Here is an 18373-nt window from a genome sequence, read left to right as displayed (position 1 = left end):
AGCAAGAAGATTGGTATGCTGATATCCCCTACTTAGTCAAACCATCGCTTGTAATAAGGTAAAACAATCAGTGACCCGCTTAGACTGCTTAAAACTAGTTCTTTACCCTAGCACCTCAATTTTTTTTGTAAAAAAACTTTAATCACATATTTTTCAAAACATAGGGCGGAGGAATTAAAATTAAAAGATTAAATAAAAAACCAGAGATTTTTCAACCCAGCTAGTTTGAAATAACTTACATGGTCCATTGTCGCCGTCTTCGTCGTTAGCAGCCTAGAAGAGCCTGGGTGACTCATGCTAGTCGTCTCTATTCAACTCGATCTTGAGCCATCCGTCGCCAATGTCCCAGTCGTCTCAAAAGTCGCAAATCACTTTAAACTTGGTCGAGCCATCTTGCACGTTGAGCCCTGAAGAGAACTGTTTTCGACGCAAAATCGTCCGGCATCGTTACAACATGAAGCCTACCGACTTTCGCCAGATGTACGATGGGAATCTCTCCAAGCAGTGTCTGTAGCTAATGATTCATACGTCTCCGCCACTCTCTGCTTTCAGTTTGTACCTTCCGCTCGAACATGGCAAGGTCCTCCGTGAATAGCGTCACAACTTCAAGTCCATAAAGGACTATCGGTCTAATAAAGATTTGGTACAGCATCAGCTTCGCACGGCGACGCATGCTTCTTGATGGCTGCGTTTTGCGAATGGCAAAGTTGGCCCGATTTCCCGCTTGAATGCGTCGCTGGATCTCCTTACTTGTTGTGTTGTTGGTGACCACCAGCGATCTCAAATACACGAACTCTTCTACCTCTTCTGGTTCTTCGCCGTCAACGGTTACTGTCCGTGGAATGCACGCGTTTGTTTCTTTTGAGCCTATTCCCATCATGTATTTGGTCTTCGACGCAATTCTCCTAGACTCCACTTTCAGTCTAGCGTAGATAGGAACCGTTTATCAGAAAACTGTGTTCGTGCATTATCTGCCATAGATGGTCTTGATTGACGGTATCGTATACTGCTTTGAAATCAATAAAGATGTGAAACGTAGACACGATGTATTCCCAACATTTCTACAAGATCCGTCGGATAGTAAAAATCTGATCAGTAGTTGCGCGAGCCGCCATGAAACCCACCTGGTAAGTTCCCTAGAAAACCCTGTGCTATCGGTGACAACCGGCGTAACAGGTTCTGGGAGAGTACCTTATAGGCGGAGGCACAAAGCTCCGTATTAATGAGGAACAAATGCTGCTCACGTGCTCAAGTACTTTTAGCTGGGACAAACTACTCTTTCAATCCAATCCTCTGGTCCTTCTCCTTCAGCCGTTGCCAGCGGCTTAGTTAGTCTTCAGCAACCCGATTTCTTGTTTGACTTCTTGAAGATCAGGTACTGGGACATTACTATCTTCCATGAGCACTTCTTAGGTTAACTTCCGTTTGTCCTTCTGCAAACTTCACCATTGAAGTGTTCATCGAATAATTGCGTCCACCTATCGACCACACATATCAAGAAAAGTCCCTACACCTGTCAGGTTTCAGTGTGTAGCCGTTACGAGTTTGGTTCACCTTCTCGTAAAACTTGTCATTACCTCGAGATAGTTGATATAATTCTTCACGATCTCTGTCCTCCTTTTGGCGCCGTTCACTCCTCAGGATCGTGGTCAACTGGTTCCTTACTAGTCGGTATTTAGCCAAGTTCTCCCTAGTGGCAATGCAACTAATTTCTCGGAAAAAGGTAGTTCAGTATTCGGGCAAAGTTCTCAGCACATTGCTGGTTATCTAGCTGCCTGATGTTCAGTCGAGAATGACGGCTTTGACGTGTCTGATAATCCTACTATATTATTAATTGGCCTAACGTTTTATTTCAAGACATGCGTAGCATAATTTCTCCATCTATTTCGGTCTATGGCAGCTGGTCTCCAGTTCAGCGGGCACCCAGTGCTCGCCAGATCTCGCTCCACATGGTCTTGCCACCTCGCTCGCTGTGCCCCTCTTTGTCTTGTTCCTACCAGATTCAATGCCAAAATTATTTTTGCAGCAGAGTTGTCCGGCATGGTAGCAACATGTTCTGCCCAACGTATCCGTTTAGCTTTAACCACTTTCTGAATACTGGGTTCAGCGTCCTTATGGCAAGCTCGGGATTCATTCTTCGCCTCAATACACCGTTCTCTTGCACGCCGCCAAAGATGGTTCTTAGCATCCGCCGTTCGAAAACTTCGAGTGCTCTTAGGTCCTCTTCTAACAGTGTCCACGTTTCGTGCGCTTAGAGGACAACCGGTCTAATTAGTGTTTTGTACAGTGTGCACTTTGTACGGGGGCTTGTCTTGTCTTGGGGGCTAGATTGTTCGCCCGCGAGTGTTTGTGGAGTCCGTAGTACGCATACACCCTTTAATCTCACTGCTGGTATTATTGTCCTCTGTTGCCAGTGAGCCAAGGTATAGAGTTAGGCAGCGCAAAGCCTTTGCGAGATTCGTTGAGTCTCTGATAGCGGTTCAGCAGGTCGAGTTCTTCGTACTTCCTCTCCTGGAAGAGTCGGGTCTCCGCTTCTGTTTGTGTTGCTCCACATTCTGACGGGTGGCGCAACGCAGCATTTGTACCCGCGCTGCATTCTTCTCATCCAATATCTGCTGGCACTCCTCGTCAAACCATTACGATACGTCGATTCGGTGCCACACGGCCTAGGACGTTCTCCGCTACGTCGTTAATAGCTGTTTTCACGGTATTCCAACAGTCCTCAAGTGGGGCTTCATTCAGCTCACCCTCTTCCGACAGCTCGGTTTCGAGAGATAACGCGTAGTTTTTGGCGACATCCGGTTGCTTCAGTCGCGCTAGATTATATCGTGGCGGGCGCCGGAATCGTATGTTGTTTACAACAGATTTTTTTTGTATGCCAGAAGGGCATTGGGTTAAAAGGCCACGCGACAGTCTTAATGATCGTCTATTCTGGCAGACCCCGATTGCTGTACACAGTTTACGGGCCGCTCATACTCATTGATGGAGTTGAGCTACAGATAGTTTTTGACGTATCCTTATCATCACTAGGTAGTGGTCCGAATCAATGTGAACGCCCGGATAGGTTCTGACGTCGATAATGTCTAAAAAGTGCCGTCCATCTATCAAAACGTAGTCGATTTGTCATGGTATGGCATGGCGGCGAAGTCGACAAGTCTTAGACCATTTTCGTTCGTTTGCGGGTATGCGCTTCTCCTGACCAACCTGGGCATTACAGTCCCCGATAATGATTTTGACATCATGTCTCGGGCAGAGGTCGTATTCGCGCCCCAACCGCGCGTAAAATTCGTCTTTGACATCATCGGTACGTCCGAGGTGAGGGCTATGAACATTAATTATCCTAATATTAAAGAATCGACCCTTGCATCTTAATCTGCACATTCGGGGGTTGGTCAGCCACCACCCGATCTGCATCTCGCCCATCACTATAAAAGCTGTGCCCAGCTTATGTGTATTTCCACAGCTCAGGTAGATGGTACGACCATCCCAATGCGTATGTACCATCGTATTCCTTTACAGTATACTTCCCGCAGCGCTAAATTTCCGAGGAAATTTAGAGATCGACAGTTCCATGCTTCTAATTTCCAATTGTTAATCCGCCGATTATTCTGATTAGAGTTATTACTACTTACGGAGTTCATTACTTTGGTATTTTAGTGGTACAGGTTTGCAAAGCCCGCAACCAACCCCACAGTATCGCCAGAGGGCAAACGTAGCTCGTAGGAGCCCTCATTCCCTATCAGCATACAATCTTGGTTTCCACCGGGGTTGATTACCCGATCTCCACCGAGATTGCTCATATCCCGGCTGATATCACGAGGAGGTAAGGATAGGAGTTGCTGGATAAGAGGCTATAGACCACTATAGGGTCTATTTTATGCTCAGCGCACAAGGCACCGATGGTACACATTACCCGCCGTTTACCAACTACGGAGTATGGCTTTGATGTGACGTGTTTTAAGCGCACATGTACTGCTACCAGGTGATGACCAGAGGCAATATCCTATATCCTATCCTATGGGGTCACCGGTCTATACATTTCTTCGCTACTGACCTGGGTGTTCATATCCCCGATGACGATCTTGATGTCCCGTGCCGAACAACTGTCGTACATTGCCTCCAGCCTCGCGTAGAACGCTTTGTTGTCATCGTCGGGTCTACCTTCGTGCGAGCAGTGCACGTTTATGATGCTGTTATTGAAGAAGCGGCCCTTTATCCTCTCGTTTGTCGCCTTCTGATCTATCACGCGATCGTGTATTCTGCCCAAAACTACGAAGTCCGTTCCCAGTTCACTGGTATTGCCACCGCTCTGGTAAAACTGGGCCTTTCTGCCGCGGATATTCAGAACGTTCTTTCTTTTGCGGCAGATTTCCTGGAGAGCTACGATACCGAGTTTACGGGGTTCAAGCTGCTCGATCAGCACCCGGTCGCCACCTGCGAAATTTAGAACAATAAATGGTAGGACCTGCAATTATTTAGATTTACTAACGGAGCAAAGATTAGACGAAACATAAGCCAATTAGGACTTTTTATGCAAAATTTGTTAGCTTTTACTTGCTAAGCCCCTTAACTGCAGTAAATATCTGGAATCTGGATATCTGGAAAATAAGTTGGAACCTTGTTTAAACTGTTTTGCTTGGGAACGAAAAAAAAAAAATTATTTTATTTTCACCCACATTTAAACAATATTCAGATTTCGTGAAAATATGTACAAACTCGGGTATTTGCTTTTTTTAAACATGGAATAACTTTTGTTTGTGTAGAACAAATTGAAAGTAAACACAAAAATTAAACGTGTAATAAACTCAACAAATCCACCGTCACAAAAAGTTACCTGAAATTCGTCATACCAACACCAGTTAACCCATTTTGTCCCAGCAGGCATGCAATTACAAACATTTCATGATATTTGTTGAAAATTAATACTATAAGACATCATTGTGTAACAGGAGTCTATCAGTTGAAGAATAGCAACATATTCGTGGATTAAAAACCTTATACACTTAAGGTTTTTTGAACACGCCTGAGATAGAGTAGGTTAAACTGATAAGGTGGCCGAATTCTAAACTGTTCACTATGAACAACCAAATCGAAACAGTGACAAACCGCCAGTCATCATCATTGTTCAAGTTTTTGCTCATTTTACGCTCGACTGACTTTCGACAATGCGAAAGCCTCTTGACGGTGCGGTGGTGTGGTGACTGGAGTGCTAAAAGAAAAATGAAGTAAACATTCACTCAGTATGTACAATTATTTCCAACCAAGCTGCTACGAAGCTAATAGTGTCAATTGCATGTAGTTTAAATACGGGTTTCCGGACCTCCGAAACGTTGAGCTCATACTTTTAAATCGCGCTTCAACCGGTATTTCGCAACAAACACAAGTTCCAAGTGAGTACAACGTTCCAGCAAATAAAACGAAAACGCTTCTGAAATTTCAAACAAACAAAAATTATAAATTCCTATTTATTTATAGACACCACTCAAATAATTAACAACCTAAAACAGGTTAGGTTATATACAATCTGAACAGCAAAAGCACCTAATTTTATCCTTAACTTGAGCACCTTAAAATATTCGAAACTTAGATTTCTTTTTGGATGTTTTTAAGTTAATATCGTTACTGCTATCAATCAAAACACGCACTACCTCTCTTTTGCTCAGGCCATGTAATGCTATCCATTTGCCGATAATACACACCGAACGGGTTAAAGGGGTCAACGTGGTTGGTTTAATATTCATATCCAATTGTGGTACACTCATGCTGAGAACTGTAGCAAACCGCTCTCTACATGGCTACAATCGACTGAACTCAACAACAATTTATGCGCCACAAAATATTTGCCCCTACTTGCGAAGTGATACTGATATGGGTCAGGACCATTGACATCGACCAATAAATAAGCAAACCTGTCATGCTGCGCACGAGATTCAATCATAACCGTTGCATTCGGTCAGATAAGAACATACCCGCAGAGTTTTTTTTTTTTTTGTTATTTTTCCTTCAGAAAGGGAGGCTGTACAATCGTTAAAAAGTTAACAAGTGTTGGTTTGCAAAAAGTAAGCTCGATAACACTGCTAGGACGAACTTGAATTCACACTCCCTCCCGTCTTCTCTCGGGTGTGGTGGCGGTGAAATTTCCAGTTTACCGCAGTTTCAGTCATTGGCGGTTGGCTGCACGCAGCGGTAGCTCACGCGTCGGTTACTTCCATCGCTGATCAAGTATCACATTCATCAACGTGAGTTAGTGTTTACAAACATTCGCCTTCGGCAAAGACAGCTGGCGTGTAGGGTGCAGTTACCTAAGTAAAGCCAATATTTACGCACGTCACGTGAAGTTCCTGCTACTTAAGAGGTTTGTTACAGCAAATTTTAGCTTAATTTACGAATTACAAATGCTGTTTCTATTGGATTGTAAATGAAATAATATTTATATTTACGCATTTTTAACTAATGAGCTAAGAAGCTGAAGAAACTCAAGTATCTAAAGAAACACAAGAAGCTAAAGATGCTATGGAAGCTAAACACGTTAAAGAAGCTAAGAAGCTCAAGAAACTGAGGAAGCTGAAAAAGTTAATAAAGCAAAATTTAACTTCGTTAGCTTCTTTAACGTGTTTAGCTTCCATAGCATCTTTAGCTTCTTGTGTTTCTTTAGATACTTGAGTTTCTTCAGCTTTTTTAGCTGCTTTAGCTTCTTTAGCTTCTTCAGCTTCTTCAGCGTTGTTAACTTCTTTAGCTTCTTCAGCATTGTTAGCTTTTTTAGGATCTTTAGCTTCTTCACCATTGTTAGCTTCTTCAGCATTGTTAGCTTCTTCGGCATTGTTAGCTTCTTTGGCTTCTATAACTTCTCCAGCTTCTTCAGCTTCTTTAGCTTCTTTAGCTTCTTTAGCTTCTTTAGCTTCTTTGGCTTCTTTAGCTTCTTTAGCTTCTTTAGCTTCCTTAGCTTCTTTAGCTTCTTTGGCTTCTTTAGCTTCTTTAGCTTCTTTAGCTTCCTTAGCTTCTTTAGCTTCTTTAGCTTCTTTAGCTTCTTTAGCTTCTTTAGCTTCTTTAGCTTCTTTAGCTTCTTTAGCTTCTTTAGCTTCTTTAGCTTCTTTAGCTTCTTTAGCTTCTTTAGCTTCTTTAGCTTCTTTAGCTTCTTTAGCTTCTTTAGCTTCTTTAGCTTCTTTAGCTTCTTTAGCTGCTTTAGCTTCTTTAGCTTCTTTAGCTTCTTTAGCTTCTTTAGCTTCTTTAGCTTCCTTAGCTTCTTTAGCTTCTTTAGCTTCTTTAGCTTCCTTAGCTTCTTTAGCTTCTTTAGCTTCTTTAGCTTCTTTAGCTTCTTTAGCTTCTTTAGCTTCTTTAGCTTCTTTAGCTTCTTTAGCTTCTTTAGCTTCTTTAGCTTCTTTAGCTTCTTTAGCTTCTTTAGCTTCTTTAGCTTCTTTAGCTTCTTTAGCTTCTTTAGCTTCTTTAGCTTCTTTAGCTTCTTTAGCTTCTTTAGCTTCTTTAGCTTCTTTAGCTTCTTTAGCTTCTTTAGCTTCTTTAGCTTCTTTAGCTTCTTTAGCTTCTTTAGCTTCTTTAGCTTCTTTAGCTTCTTTAGCTTCTTTAGCTTCTTTAGCTTCTTTAGCTTCTTTAGCTTCTTTAGCTTCTTTAGCTTCTTTAGCTTCTTTAGCTTCTTTAGCTTCTTTAGCTTCTTTAGCTTCTTTAGCTTCTTTAGCTTCTTTAGCTTCTTTAGCTTCTTTAGCTTCTTTAGCTTCTTTAGCTTCTTTAGCTTCTTTAGCTTCTTTAGCTTCTTTAGCTTCTTTAGCTTCTTTAGCTTCTTTAGCTTCTTTAGCTTCTTTAGCTTCTTTAGCTTCTTTAGCTTCTTTAGCTTCTTTAGCTTCTTTAGCTTCTTTAGCTTCTTTAGCTTCTTTAGCTTCTTTAGCTTCTTTAGCTTCTTTAGCTTCTTTAGCTTCTTTAGCTTCTTTAGCTTCTTTAGCTTCTTTAGCTTCTTTAGCTTCTTTAGCTTCTTTAGCTTCTTTAGCTTCTTTAGCTTCTTTAGCTTCTTTAGCTTCTTTAGCTTCTTTAGCTTCTTTAGCTTCTTTAGCTTCTTTAGTTTCTTTAGCTTCTTCAGCAGTGTTAGCTTATTGAACATTGTTAGCTTATTCAACATTGTTAGCTTATTCAACATTGTTAGCTTATTCAACATTGTTAGCTTATTCAACATTGTTAGCTTATTCAACATTGTTAGCTTATTCAACATTGTTAGCTTATTCAACATTGTTAGCTTATTCAACATTGTTAGCTTATTCAACATTGTTAGCTTATTCAACATTGTTAGCTTATTCAACATTGTTAGCTTATTCAACATTGTTAGCTTATTCAACATTGTTAGCTTATTCAACATTGTTAGCTTCTTCTGCATCGTAAACTGCTTCAACATTGTTAGCTTCCTTAACCTTTTTAGCATCTCCAGTGTTCTTGGCATATCCAGCTTCTTTAGCGTCTTCAGATTCTTTAGCGTCTTCAGCTTCTCTAGCATGTTCAACTTCTTTTACGTTCTCAAATAAGATTATAATATAGAAATAATGAGGCAAATTTGTTTTCTCTTTCATAGAAAGCTGAAATAATATCGCATTAAAATGATTTTAGTTGCAATCTCAGGTAGGTACTTAGAAACACATATTAGCGCAGACTTTATAATATCAAAGCATATTCTATTCAGCAGTCATCCTCTTTCCGATTGGTAAACTGCTGGCAACTGTTGCGGGAGCCACCGCACCAAACATCGTGTTCATTCTAGCCGATGATCTCGGTTGGAACGATGTCGGCTTCCACGGCTCGGCACAGATTCCCACCCCCAACCTGGATGCTCTTGCCTATTCCGGAATCATCCTGAATCGCTACTACGTAACCCCAATCTGTACCCCATCTCGGTCGGCTCTCATGACCGGAAAGTATCCGATCCACACCGGAATGCAGCATGCCGTGCTGTATGGCATGGAACCGAGAGGACTCCCGTTGACAGAGAAAATTCTTCCGGAATATCTTAGGGAACTGGGGTAAATAAGTTAGTGATTTCATATTATTCAGACGCAAAAACAATCAGCATGAGTCTTTCGTTACTAATTGCAGATACAAGAATCATATCGTAGGCAAGTGGCACCTCGGTCACTACACCCGACGGTACACTCCACTTCAACGAGGATTCGACTCGCACGTTGGCTTCTGGACCGGACATCATCATATGTTTGATCACAGTGCAGTCGAAACGGAAACCTGGGGCCTGGACATGCGCCGCGGGTACGATGTTGCATATGATCTACACGGTCAGTACACTACACACGTCGTGCGGGATGAGGCCGTAGCCAGAATTCAAGCTCACAACACATCGGATCCGCTGTTCCTGTACGTTGCACACGCGGCAGTACATTCAGCTAATCCGTACGATTTCCTACCGGCTCCAGACTCGACCGTCGACAGGATGAAACATATCGATAACTACCAACGACGAAAATTTGCTGGTAAGCAGTTTTTCAACTTCCACTCACTAAAGATAACTAACTTATCGCTTCAGCAATGTTGACGGAGTTGGACGATTCGGTAGGAGCCGTCGTGCAAGCGTTAAACAATCGAGGAATGCTAGACAATACGATTGTCATTTTTAGCTCTGATAATGGAGGCCCAGCAGAGGGCTTCAACAGTAATGCCGCATCCAATTGGCCTTTGAGGGGGGTGAAAAATACACTCTGGGAGGGTGGCGTACGAGCAGCCGGTTTTATTTGGAGCAGCGCCCTTGAAAGCACCCGGCGAGTCTCCAAACAGGTTATTCACATAAGCGATTGGTTACCAACGTTGTTGGAAGCAGCCGGCTACGATATGGAGTGAGTGCGAAAGTTGAATTGATAATGCTTTTAAAATTTTGATAAACGTGTTTTACAGAAATCTTCCCTCGGATTTGGACGGTTTGAGCGTCTGGGAACAACTACATAATGGAAACGATACTGATCGTCGAGAGGTTCTTCATAACATCGACGATATCTGGGGTAGTGCTGCATTAAGCGTTGAAAAATGGAAAGTTCTTAAGGGGACAAACTACAATGGCCAGTGGGACAGTTGGTACGGACCAGCGGGTGATCGAGATCCCAATAGTTACAATCTTACTGCAGTCTTCTGTTGCCCCACTGGAAAGATTTTGCAAAAATTAAAATTACTTCCACCTGTGGATGAAATTTTCCAGCTACGAAAAGAGGCAACCATCGAATGTGAGGAGTCTGCTACTATAAGCCATTGTAATCCGCTGGAAAAACCATGCTTGTTCGACGTTGTTCAAGACCCGTGCGAGTTCCAGAATTTGGCGGACAAATATCCGACCATTTTGGAAACGATGCTGAAGAAACTCGATGAGTATAATGCAACGGTGGTACTACCGGGTAATACGCCTTTGGATAGGCGAGGAGATCCCAAATTTTGGGGTTATACTTGGCATAATTTTGGAGATGATCTGTTGCCTATACAAGTGTTGGTAAATAATGAATAATATTAGGTATGAAATAACAAATCGATTGCTTTGCGTTTTACCTTCATCCAAACACCAGGACCAATATCCATTCGTTAACATGTTTATCTCTACTGTTTAAATATTCCAACTTTTCAAACTGTTAGTATTATATAAACCAACAGCGCCGTATGAACTACATTTCGCCAGGCTTGATTTGAAAGACAAGACATAAACCGAAATAGGTATTCAAAGTGTCCTACTTTCCTTTACTTTAGTGGCGATCCTGTGCCAAACGAATTATGTTCCTCCAGTACTGTCGATCATGGGCTGCCGTTCTCCAGTTCCCTCGAACTGCTGAATGTGCATCTTCCTCGACAGCGCCCAACCATCGGATGCGGGGTCTGCCCCGCAGTCTAAGACCTCTTGCTGGTTTTGGTGCTAAGTTTAGCTATTCTTTCGTCGGGCATTCTTACCACGTGCCCAACCCACTGCAGCCAGCTACATTGGACTACCTTCACTATATCAGCATATTTATATACTTGATATAGTTCGTGGTTCATGGGTCTGCGCCACACTCCATTTTCCATTTTGCCACCAAGTATTTATCGCAGAAATTTTCGCTCAAAAATTCTAAGTACTAATTATAAGTAATACTAATTCTAATACGATTTTGTTGGATACATATCAGTACGTAATTCTCAAATGTAACCTAAAAATATACACATGAAAATGGTAGCTGAATCTCCACCGCTATAAATCGTTGTTTTTGTATTCCCAACACTACGAAACTGAATTCACGTTCTACCTTTCTACCACCACTGTAGTAGATGAAGTACTTAAAAAAAACAGAAAAAGAGAAAGAAGCGTTCTACTCGTCTGCTCGTCACAGGACATCAAGATCGTCATCGGGGATATGAACGCCCAGGTCAGTAGGGAAAAATGTATGGATCGGTGGTAGGACCCCATAGCCTGCACACTGACACAAACGATAACGGCCGACGATTTATAAACTTCGCAGCCTCACGTGGCCTGGTGATCCGATGCACCTTTTTCCCGCGCAAAGATATCCACAAAGCCACCTGGAGATCACCTGACCAACGTACATTGAACCAAATTGACCACGTTCTCATAGAGGACCGGTTTTTCTCTAACATCACGAACGTACGCTCCCGACGGTGTACGGATATTGATTCTGACCATTACCTAGTAGCAGTACATGTGCGCTCAAAGCTGTCCACCGTATACCGGACACATCAAAGCCGCCCTCCTCGGCTGAACATCAATCAGCTAGATAACAAGCTGCCGAGAACTACGTGCGAATACTAAATGAGGCACTGCCTTCTTCCGAGCAGTTAGGTGCTTCAAACCTCGAAGACGGTTGGGGCAGAATCCGCTCGGCCCTCGGAGAGGCCGCTACCGCGGCGCTAGGTATTAAGCCTCACAGCACACAAAAGGATTGGTTTGATGGGGAATGCCAACGAGCGGTGGAGGGCAAAAACAACTTGGAAAAATTATCTAAGTATTGCCACTACAGAGAGAACCTGGCCAAATACCGACGAACTAGGAACCAGTTGACCACGACCCTGAGGAGGAGAAAGCGCCAAAAGGAGGGCAGAGATCGTGAAAAATTAGAACAACTATTCCGATGACACGCGCAGGTTTTATGAGAAGGTAAACCAAACTCGGAAGGGCTACATGTGTAGGGACGAGGGAGGGAATCTAATCACAAACGAGCCCGAGGTGATCGACAGATGGAAGCAGTTCTTCGATGAACACTTCAATGGCGAAGTCGCAGAAGGTCGAAAGCGATTGCGACTTCTGAGACGACTAGCAAATTGGCGACGAGTGGCCCAACACCGAGTTGAAAGGAGACGAGTACTTGAAACAGCACGAGCCGCCCCGGCTCTATGCTGAAGAAAAAGAAGAAGAAGAAGAAGTCAAGGATCTGCGCAAGATAAACATTTGGTACTTTGGCACTCGCCAACAAAGGTTTCCTGCAATATCTGCAATACCAGTGAGCAACGTACTGCTCGAGCACCAATTGCTGAACATCAATGACCCTTTTATTTCACCGGATAAGGATATGAAACCAATCGCTAGTAACTCCTCCTCAAACCCTACCCTTAGCATGTACAGATTAATGATGACGCTGTTGATAAGGTCTTCTAAAACCTCAAATTTAAATTACGAGTAATTCTTTTACATAATTAATCATTTGTCCACTAATGAAATCCATGCATTAACCCTTTATAAGGCCGTGGCAACTACGCGTAGAATTAACACAAACTTCAGCGAAACATAATGTTAATATTCGGTAGAACCCATTTATATTCTTTTTGTTGAGAAAATTGTTGAAAAACTTGAAAAAATTGGTGGCAATATAGTTACCCCTCTAGCGCAAAATGTTGGTGGCAATATGTTTGCCACCGCCCGTCTGTCTGGTGCAAAACGTTGGTGGCAATATAGTTGCCACTGCCCGTTTAGAGCAAAACATTGGTGGCAACATAATTGCCGCTGCCTGTCTGGCGTAAAACGTTGGTGGCAATATTTTTGCCACCCTCTCGCAGGATCACTTTTAAGAAACTGATCAAGTTCTACCATTTAAATCAACAACTATACGAAGTATTCGTTAACATTCAGCTTTTTTTGCTGGAAAAATAGCTGGAAAAGCTGAAAAAATTGGTGGCAATATAGTTATTGGTGGCAATGCCCGTCTAGCGCAAAACGTTGGTGGCAATATGTTTGCCGCAGCCCGTTAAGCCCAAAAACATGTTCTCGAATATTAGTTCTACGTTTTTGGATAAATCCGTATAATCTATCACAAAACACCGTAAACTGAATATTACCATCCAAAAAGTTTCCAATTTAATGGTTTTTCTACGAATTTAAACCAAATTTACTGTTGACACTCAAAAACCAAGATTTGTTTTCATAAAAGTGGTTCGTAAATTACCATTTTTACAAATTCAGCGATTTAAAAACATTTAGAATGTTGCCAAAGGCTATCAGAACATATTGAGTACATAATATGCTAAAACGATATTGTTAGAAGAGCAAAAACAATGTTTTTCGTTGGTGGCAATATAGTTGCCACTGCCTTATAAAGGGTTAAGCATACAACTGCCATTTGCTCAATTTGTTTTGATCTTTTATGTCTCTTGGGCATTCGTCATATCTCCGCTCGTGTCCCAAATTTGGGATATAAATTAATGTTTGGCTTTCCCATAAAACACCCTTTCCAAAAAAGCAAAAGAAATGATTTTCTTGTTAATATTTATTACTGCAAAATAGATAGGTATTGTCGCACTAGTTTTTTTAGTAGGCACAGCTAGTATCCTAGCTGTGAACACAGTTAAATTTTAACATCCAGCACATCCTGCAGTATTCGTCATTTCTATTCCTGGTAATTATGACTGCCTTGCAGCACTTCCGCCATAGAGCAACCATGACTAAGCACCTCGTAGGCTAAGTACTAAATAGTTCCGCGTGTCGCCAGGAATTCAACACAACAGCTTTCATTAGCAATAACTTACTATCTCAGATTTGGAATAGAGTTGATTTCGATTAACAATTTTAATAGCTCGCGCTTCGCGGTTGTCTAAATTTCCGGTTGCTTACATTTAATGCTTCGAGTTAGTCAAACCGTGTGCTTACAGGATTTCCAAATCACAATGCCGAATTTCGGGAAATTTTTTCTGTGAAAAACATCGGTGAATAAGTAATTTTTCTTATCTAGAGTTAAAGCCATCCAAAGCACTTACCCGAAGTTTCATCTCAATTCGATCGATTTCGCCACCCATTAAATCGACAATGTTCTCGCCATGCTTCAGCATAAATGCTTCCAATTCATCGATCGTCTGGAAAGTTTTGACTTCTTCAAGCAGCATATTCAGATCCTGCTTATCCAGGTACACTCGTGTCAGTTCTCGACCGTCAAAATCCATTTCAGCCTGCAGGGTGGACGATTTACTAATTGACTTTTTCCTAACACGAAATCATGATTTCTCACCTTATACCTGACGAGCGAATTTCCCATATCGATGCCCTTAACATCGTGGATCGCTCTTATCATGATATCACTCTCTAATTCTGCGTTAATCTTATCGAGATTCTCTTGCCGAATCGACCGTCCTACCAGAGCTGCCACGTTGGTATAGATGATAAAGGAAGCCACACCGCCAAGCATGCATCCAACCAGTAGAGACCCAACAGCATCTGGAATCGGTGACCCACTGTAGGTGGATAGACCCATGCAAGTGGCGGCCAGAGCTACACTGAATACTGCCGCTGCATCCTCCGTGAGTACCACATTAACGCACGGGTCCTGACTACTGACGACTGGAAAACATCAAAAGTTATTCCAATCGACCCTCACTGGCTGACGAATCACAGAAACCCTCACCATAGTCCTTAAAGCTCATATTGAGAGCTTTAGCTCCACTCCGGCAGCTGTTGATGGCTACCAGTAACGTAGCGCCTTCCGAAACTAACGAACCACCAAGAATGAAAAATGCCCAGAAGAAATCATCAATCGGATGGGGATCCATCAGACCCATGATGCCGTGGTAGAAAGAAAGTCCGGTTCCAACGCAGAAAATGCCCACGCCGGAAATGAGCGACGATACATACTTCATGTTGCTATATCCGTACGGGTGATCCGAATCGGCAATCTGGGTGCTCTTATGAATACCGTAAGCTAAGATCAACTGGTTGATCGTGTCCGCCAGCGAATGAATCGTTTCGGCAAACATACTGTGCGAACCAGTGTACAGCCAAGCGCCGAATTTGAACAGACAGTTTACAGCGTTGCTGCAATAGAAATGCCCCTTCGATTAGCTTACGTTACAAACAAGATTGCCGGTGGTTTGATACTTACATAGCGACAGCAGTCAGTACCACTCTGCCAGACTTGCCCAACAGCCCCGGCTCTGAATCAACCACGTTTGTTCGACTACCAATCTCCCTTCGGTAATCGCGCAACCGTCGCTTAACAGTGAATATATCTGAAAGTTTATTTCCACATTTAGTCCAACGTGAGTCAACCAAGCCTTACCAAGAAGCTGTCTCACTCTGCTGATGCCGCTTTTTTTCGATCTCCCGCTTTAGGCACTCTTTCAGAAGGTTCTCTCGACTGCCCCAAACTTCGATAGCTTTGGCCTCGACATCCTTTCGCCAGTAGACCGTTATTGGCGGTTCCTGTTCGTATGGAGAACGGCGTTTCGTTTTGGCCAGCGCTTCCAGATCGGATGGTTTTAGCAGGAAATCTGACATCGCTCGAACCGGCGTAATAAAATTGCGCTCCAACGAAGATCGCGAAAAATCCACACGAACCCGTTTCTTTGCCAGTTGACGATTCTTTTCGGCAATCTGCTCTTTGAGGTCAGCTTCCGTTTGACGTAACTTCTCCTCATCTGTGAGGGGTACTGCCTCCCCGGTTGTCTCTTTCGATTTATCATCGGTGGGCATAGACTTTTCAATTATGACTTCTTCCAACTTGGAATCGGCGGACGTAGTTGTTTTTACCAGCAATTTACCCTTCGTGGTATTAATTTCCAAAGTTTCTTCCAATTTTTCTTTTGATTTCGGCTTTTCATCATCGCTGGATGTGGGACTTTGAGACTTGAACGATGGCCTCGTAATACTGAATTGCTTCTTTTCAAAAGACTGGGTAACAAGCAAATAATTTTTGGCTAAAATCTGGTCTGACAGTTTCGTGTTACATAAAGCCGACAACTTTCGCACAGCTAGAACTCCAATCTACATGAGGAAAAGCCATAATTATTTAGAATGACGATAATCAAATCCATTTTTTTACCTGATTGGTATTTCTTTGCCAAGAAAGAATGGAGGGGATAAAATTTTGTCGTACACCGACCACTTTGGCAGCATCGATCACTCGAAGGATCATTGTAAAAAATACAACTTCTTTTTGGGTGTAATATAAAACAATGAATTACAACAAAAAAGCTATGCACACACAACCGCCGCGTAGGTAGCAGCGCAAACCTACGCTTACAAGCTTTTGTTTTGATCCCTTTGACTGAAACACAATGCAATTTCACTGGAGAAAGCTGAGAGCGGTCTCGTCAGCGAACCGTGAACTAGCATATACATCCGCTAATCGATGTTAAGAATAAACATTCTTTTCCTCAGCTAAAGATAATAACGTACACTAAACTTGGCTCATATTCCGAATTTAATGGTTCACTTATTTTACAAAAATCTGCAGCCTGCACCCGGACCGTGTCACCATTGAAAGAACCTACTGACAATTTTTTTTCTAGCTCCCTTTGTCCGTACTTTCGTAACTCCCGTTGACAGTCTCGTGTCGATGCCGCTGTTGTTTGTTGCTGCTGTCAGTTCTGTGATGCGATGTGTTGCAAAATTCAGCAGTACATGCGAACGAGAAAAACATCGCCCGTCGCCGGAGGACAAAAATCCAGGGGGCTGATATGACGTCACATTTTCGTTGCTCACATGAAAAAGGCGGCAAACGCAAAGCGATTTCACAAAACGAATTTAACTAACCATTTTCACAGTTTCATATATTTCGCATCAATTGCCTGCCTGGCATTAGCTAAGTGATGCTAAAACCTTGGCTAAAATCAAACTAAAACTATCAAAATTTAACAATTTACACACCCGACTCGGTTGTCAGCTTGAGCCCATCTATGAAGCTGTCAGCTTGGGCCCGCTCTATGTTGGCTACGTTTTTTTTGTACAGGTTGGTATTAGAAGTGTCATTCCCGTGCAAAAATCGTCTTTTGCGAAAACAAGCTAAATTACTATTCGTTGCAGAATCAGTTGGAGAAACAAAATTTTGAAATTAAACAAAATTATAACTACATAAATTTATGTAATAAAATTATGTCCATCCACGAAAAAATGGCGCGTGGGCGTGTTGTACTTCTAGCATTTCTGAAGGATTTGTCGAAATGTGAGAATCTGTTCCATAGTTCCATAGGACCATAAAAAGCTCGCCTGGTACAGCCCTGAGAATTTTGTTAATGTGACAAACCACATCATCCATCCTTTCCTCCAGTAGTTTCTTCTCCTCCCAAATCCAGGAAATTATCTAGTAAAGGCCATTGCTATTGGTTCTTTACCATTTTTATGGAAACTTGCCGGGTGTCGATCTTTCCAAGCGGCTCTATTTCTTTTCAGCTGTGCGAGTCGAATCTCTTCGAGATCGGGAGCCAGCACATTGTTATCGTTTTTACGTACTTCTAGGTAAACTTCCTTTTCGTTTTCTTCTGTTTTATCGCCATAGCGATGGCCATCGAACTGCTGCTACATGTCTATCTCCCTGAGCTCGTTAGTAATAAGTCTGTCCTCATCCCAGCACATATTTGGCTTCGGTGTGTATCCTTTACGAGATTAGTTTACCTTTTCATAAAACTTGCGCAAGTCGATAGCGCGTAAAAGTTTTTCTAGCTCTACTTGATCTGTGTCTTCCGTCTGGCGCTTCTGCCTCCTCAGAATCGTGGTCAGCTCATCCCGTGCTAGTCGATACTTGGCAAAATTTTCCCTCGAGGCAATACTTAGATACTAAAATTTATCGTTGCTAAAATCTCCATCGCTTTATGGAATTCCCTGCCAAATTACATGCATTCGAAGTTTCTTCAATTACGGCACCTAACTTCACAAAAGAAGGTAGCGCTTCATCCAGTACGCACGCGTAGTGCACGGCAACTCGCGGGTTGTCTAAAAGCCAAATGTTCAACCGAGGAGGACGACCTTGACGTACCTGGTATTCGGTTGACAGTTTTGAGCGCACATACACTGCTATTAAGTGATAGTCTTCGTCAGAATCAATATCCGCACCCCGTAGAGAGCGCATGTTGCTGATAATCGAGAAAACCGGCCATCTTTGAGAATATGGTCGGTTCAGTTATCAGTTCAAAGTCTGTTGGTCAGGTG

The 18373-nt window shown here is 42.5% G+C and overlaps 2 protein-coding genes across 3 annotated transcripts; one reads left to right on the top strand and one right to left on the bottom strand.

The window, feature by feature from the left end:
* Nucleotides 1–6153: 6153 nt before the first annotated feature.
* Nucleotides 6154–10596, top strand: LOC128733948 (arylsulfatase B). Of its 2 annotated transcripts, none has more exons than XM_053827854.1 (6): nt 6154–6355; nt 8570–8616; nt 8681–9014; nt 9088–9476; nt 9530–9836; nt 9895–10596. In XM_053827854.1, the coding sequence occupies exons 2-6, from the start codon at nt 8595–8597 to the stop codon at nt 10490–10492; spliced, it is 1650 nt and encodes a 549-aa protein (XP_053683829.1). In that variant the 5' UTR covers nt 6154–6355; nt 8570–8594; the 3' UTR covers nt 10493–10596. The 2 variants fall into 2 exon arrangements, with proteins under 2 accessions (XP_053683829.1, XP_053683828.1); XM_053827853.1 differs by having other exon boundaries at nt 8678–9014.
* Nucleotides 10597–13722: 3126 nt separating this feature from the next.
* On the bottom strand, nt 13723–16693 carry LOC128734717 (zinc transporter 9). The gene is made up of 7 exons (XM_053829032.1): nt 16269–16693; nt 15523–16210; nt 15330–15456; nt 14856–15262; nt 14463–14791; nt 14215–14403; nt 13723–14148 (listed from the first exon to the last, which is right to left on the bottom strand). The coding sequence occupies exons 1-7, from the start codon at nt 16359–16361 to the stop codon at nt 14104–14106; spliced, it is 1878 nt and encodes a 625-aa protein (XP_053685007.1). The 5' UTR covers nt 16362–16693; the 3' UTR covers nt 13723–14103.
* Nucleotides 16694–18373: the final 1680 nt, after the last annotated feature.

This window comes from Sabethes cyaneus, chromosome 2 (genome assembly GCF_943734655.1).
Source record: "Sabethes cyaneus chromosome 2, idSabCyanKW18_F2, whole genome shotgun sequence".
NCBI classification, from domain to species: domain Eukaryota; kingdom Metazoa; phylum Arthropoda; class Insecta; order Diptera; family Culicidae; genus Sabethes; species Sabethes cyaneus.
This window is presented reverse-complemented; position numbering and strand designations above follow the sequence as displayed.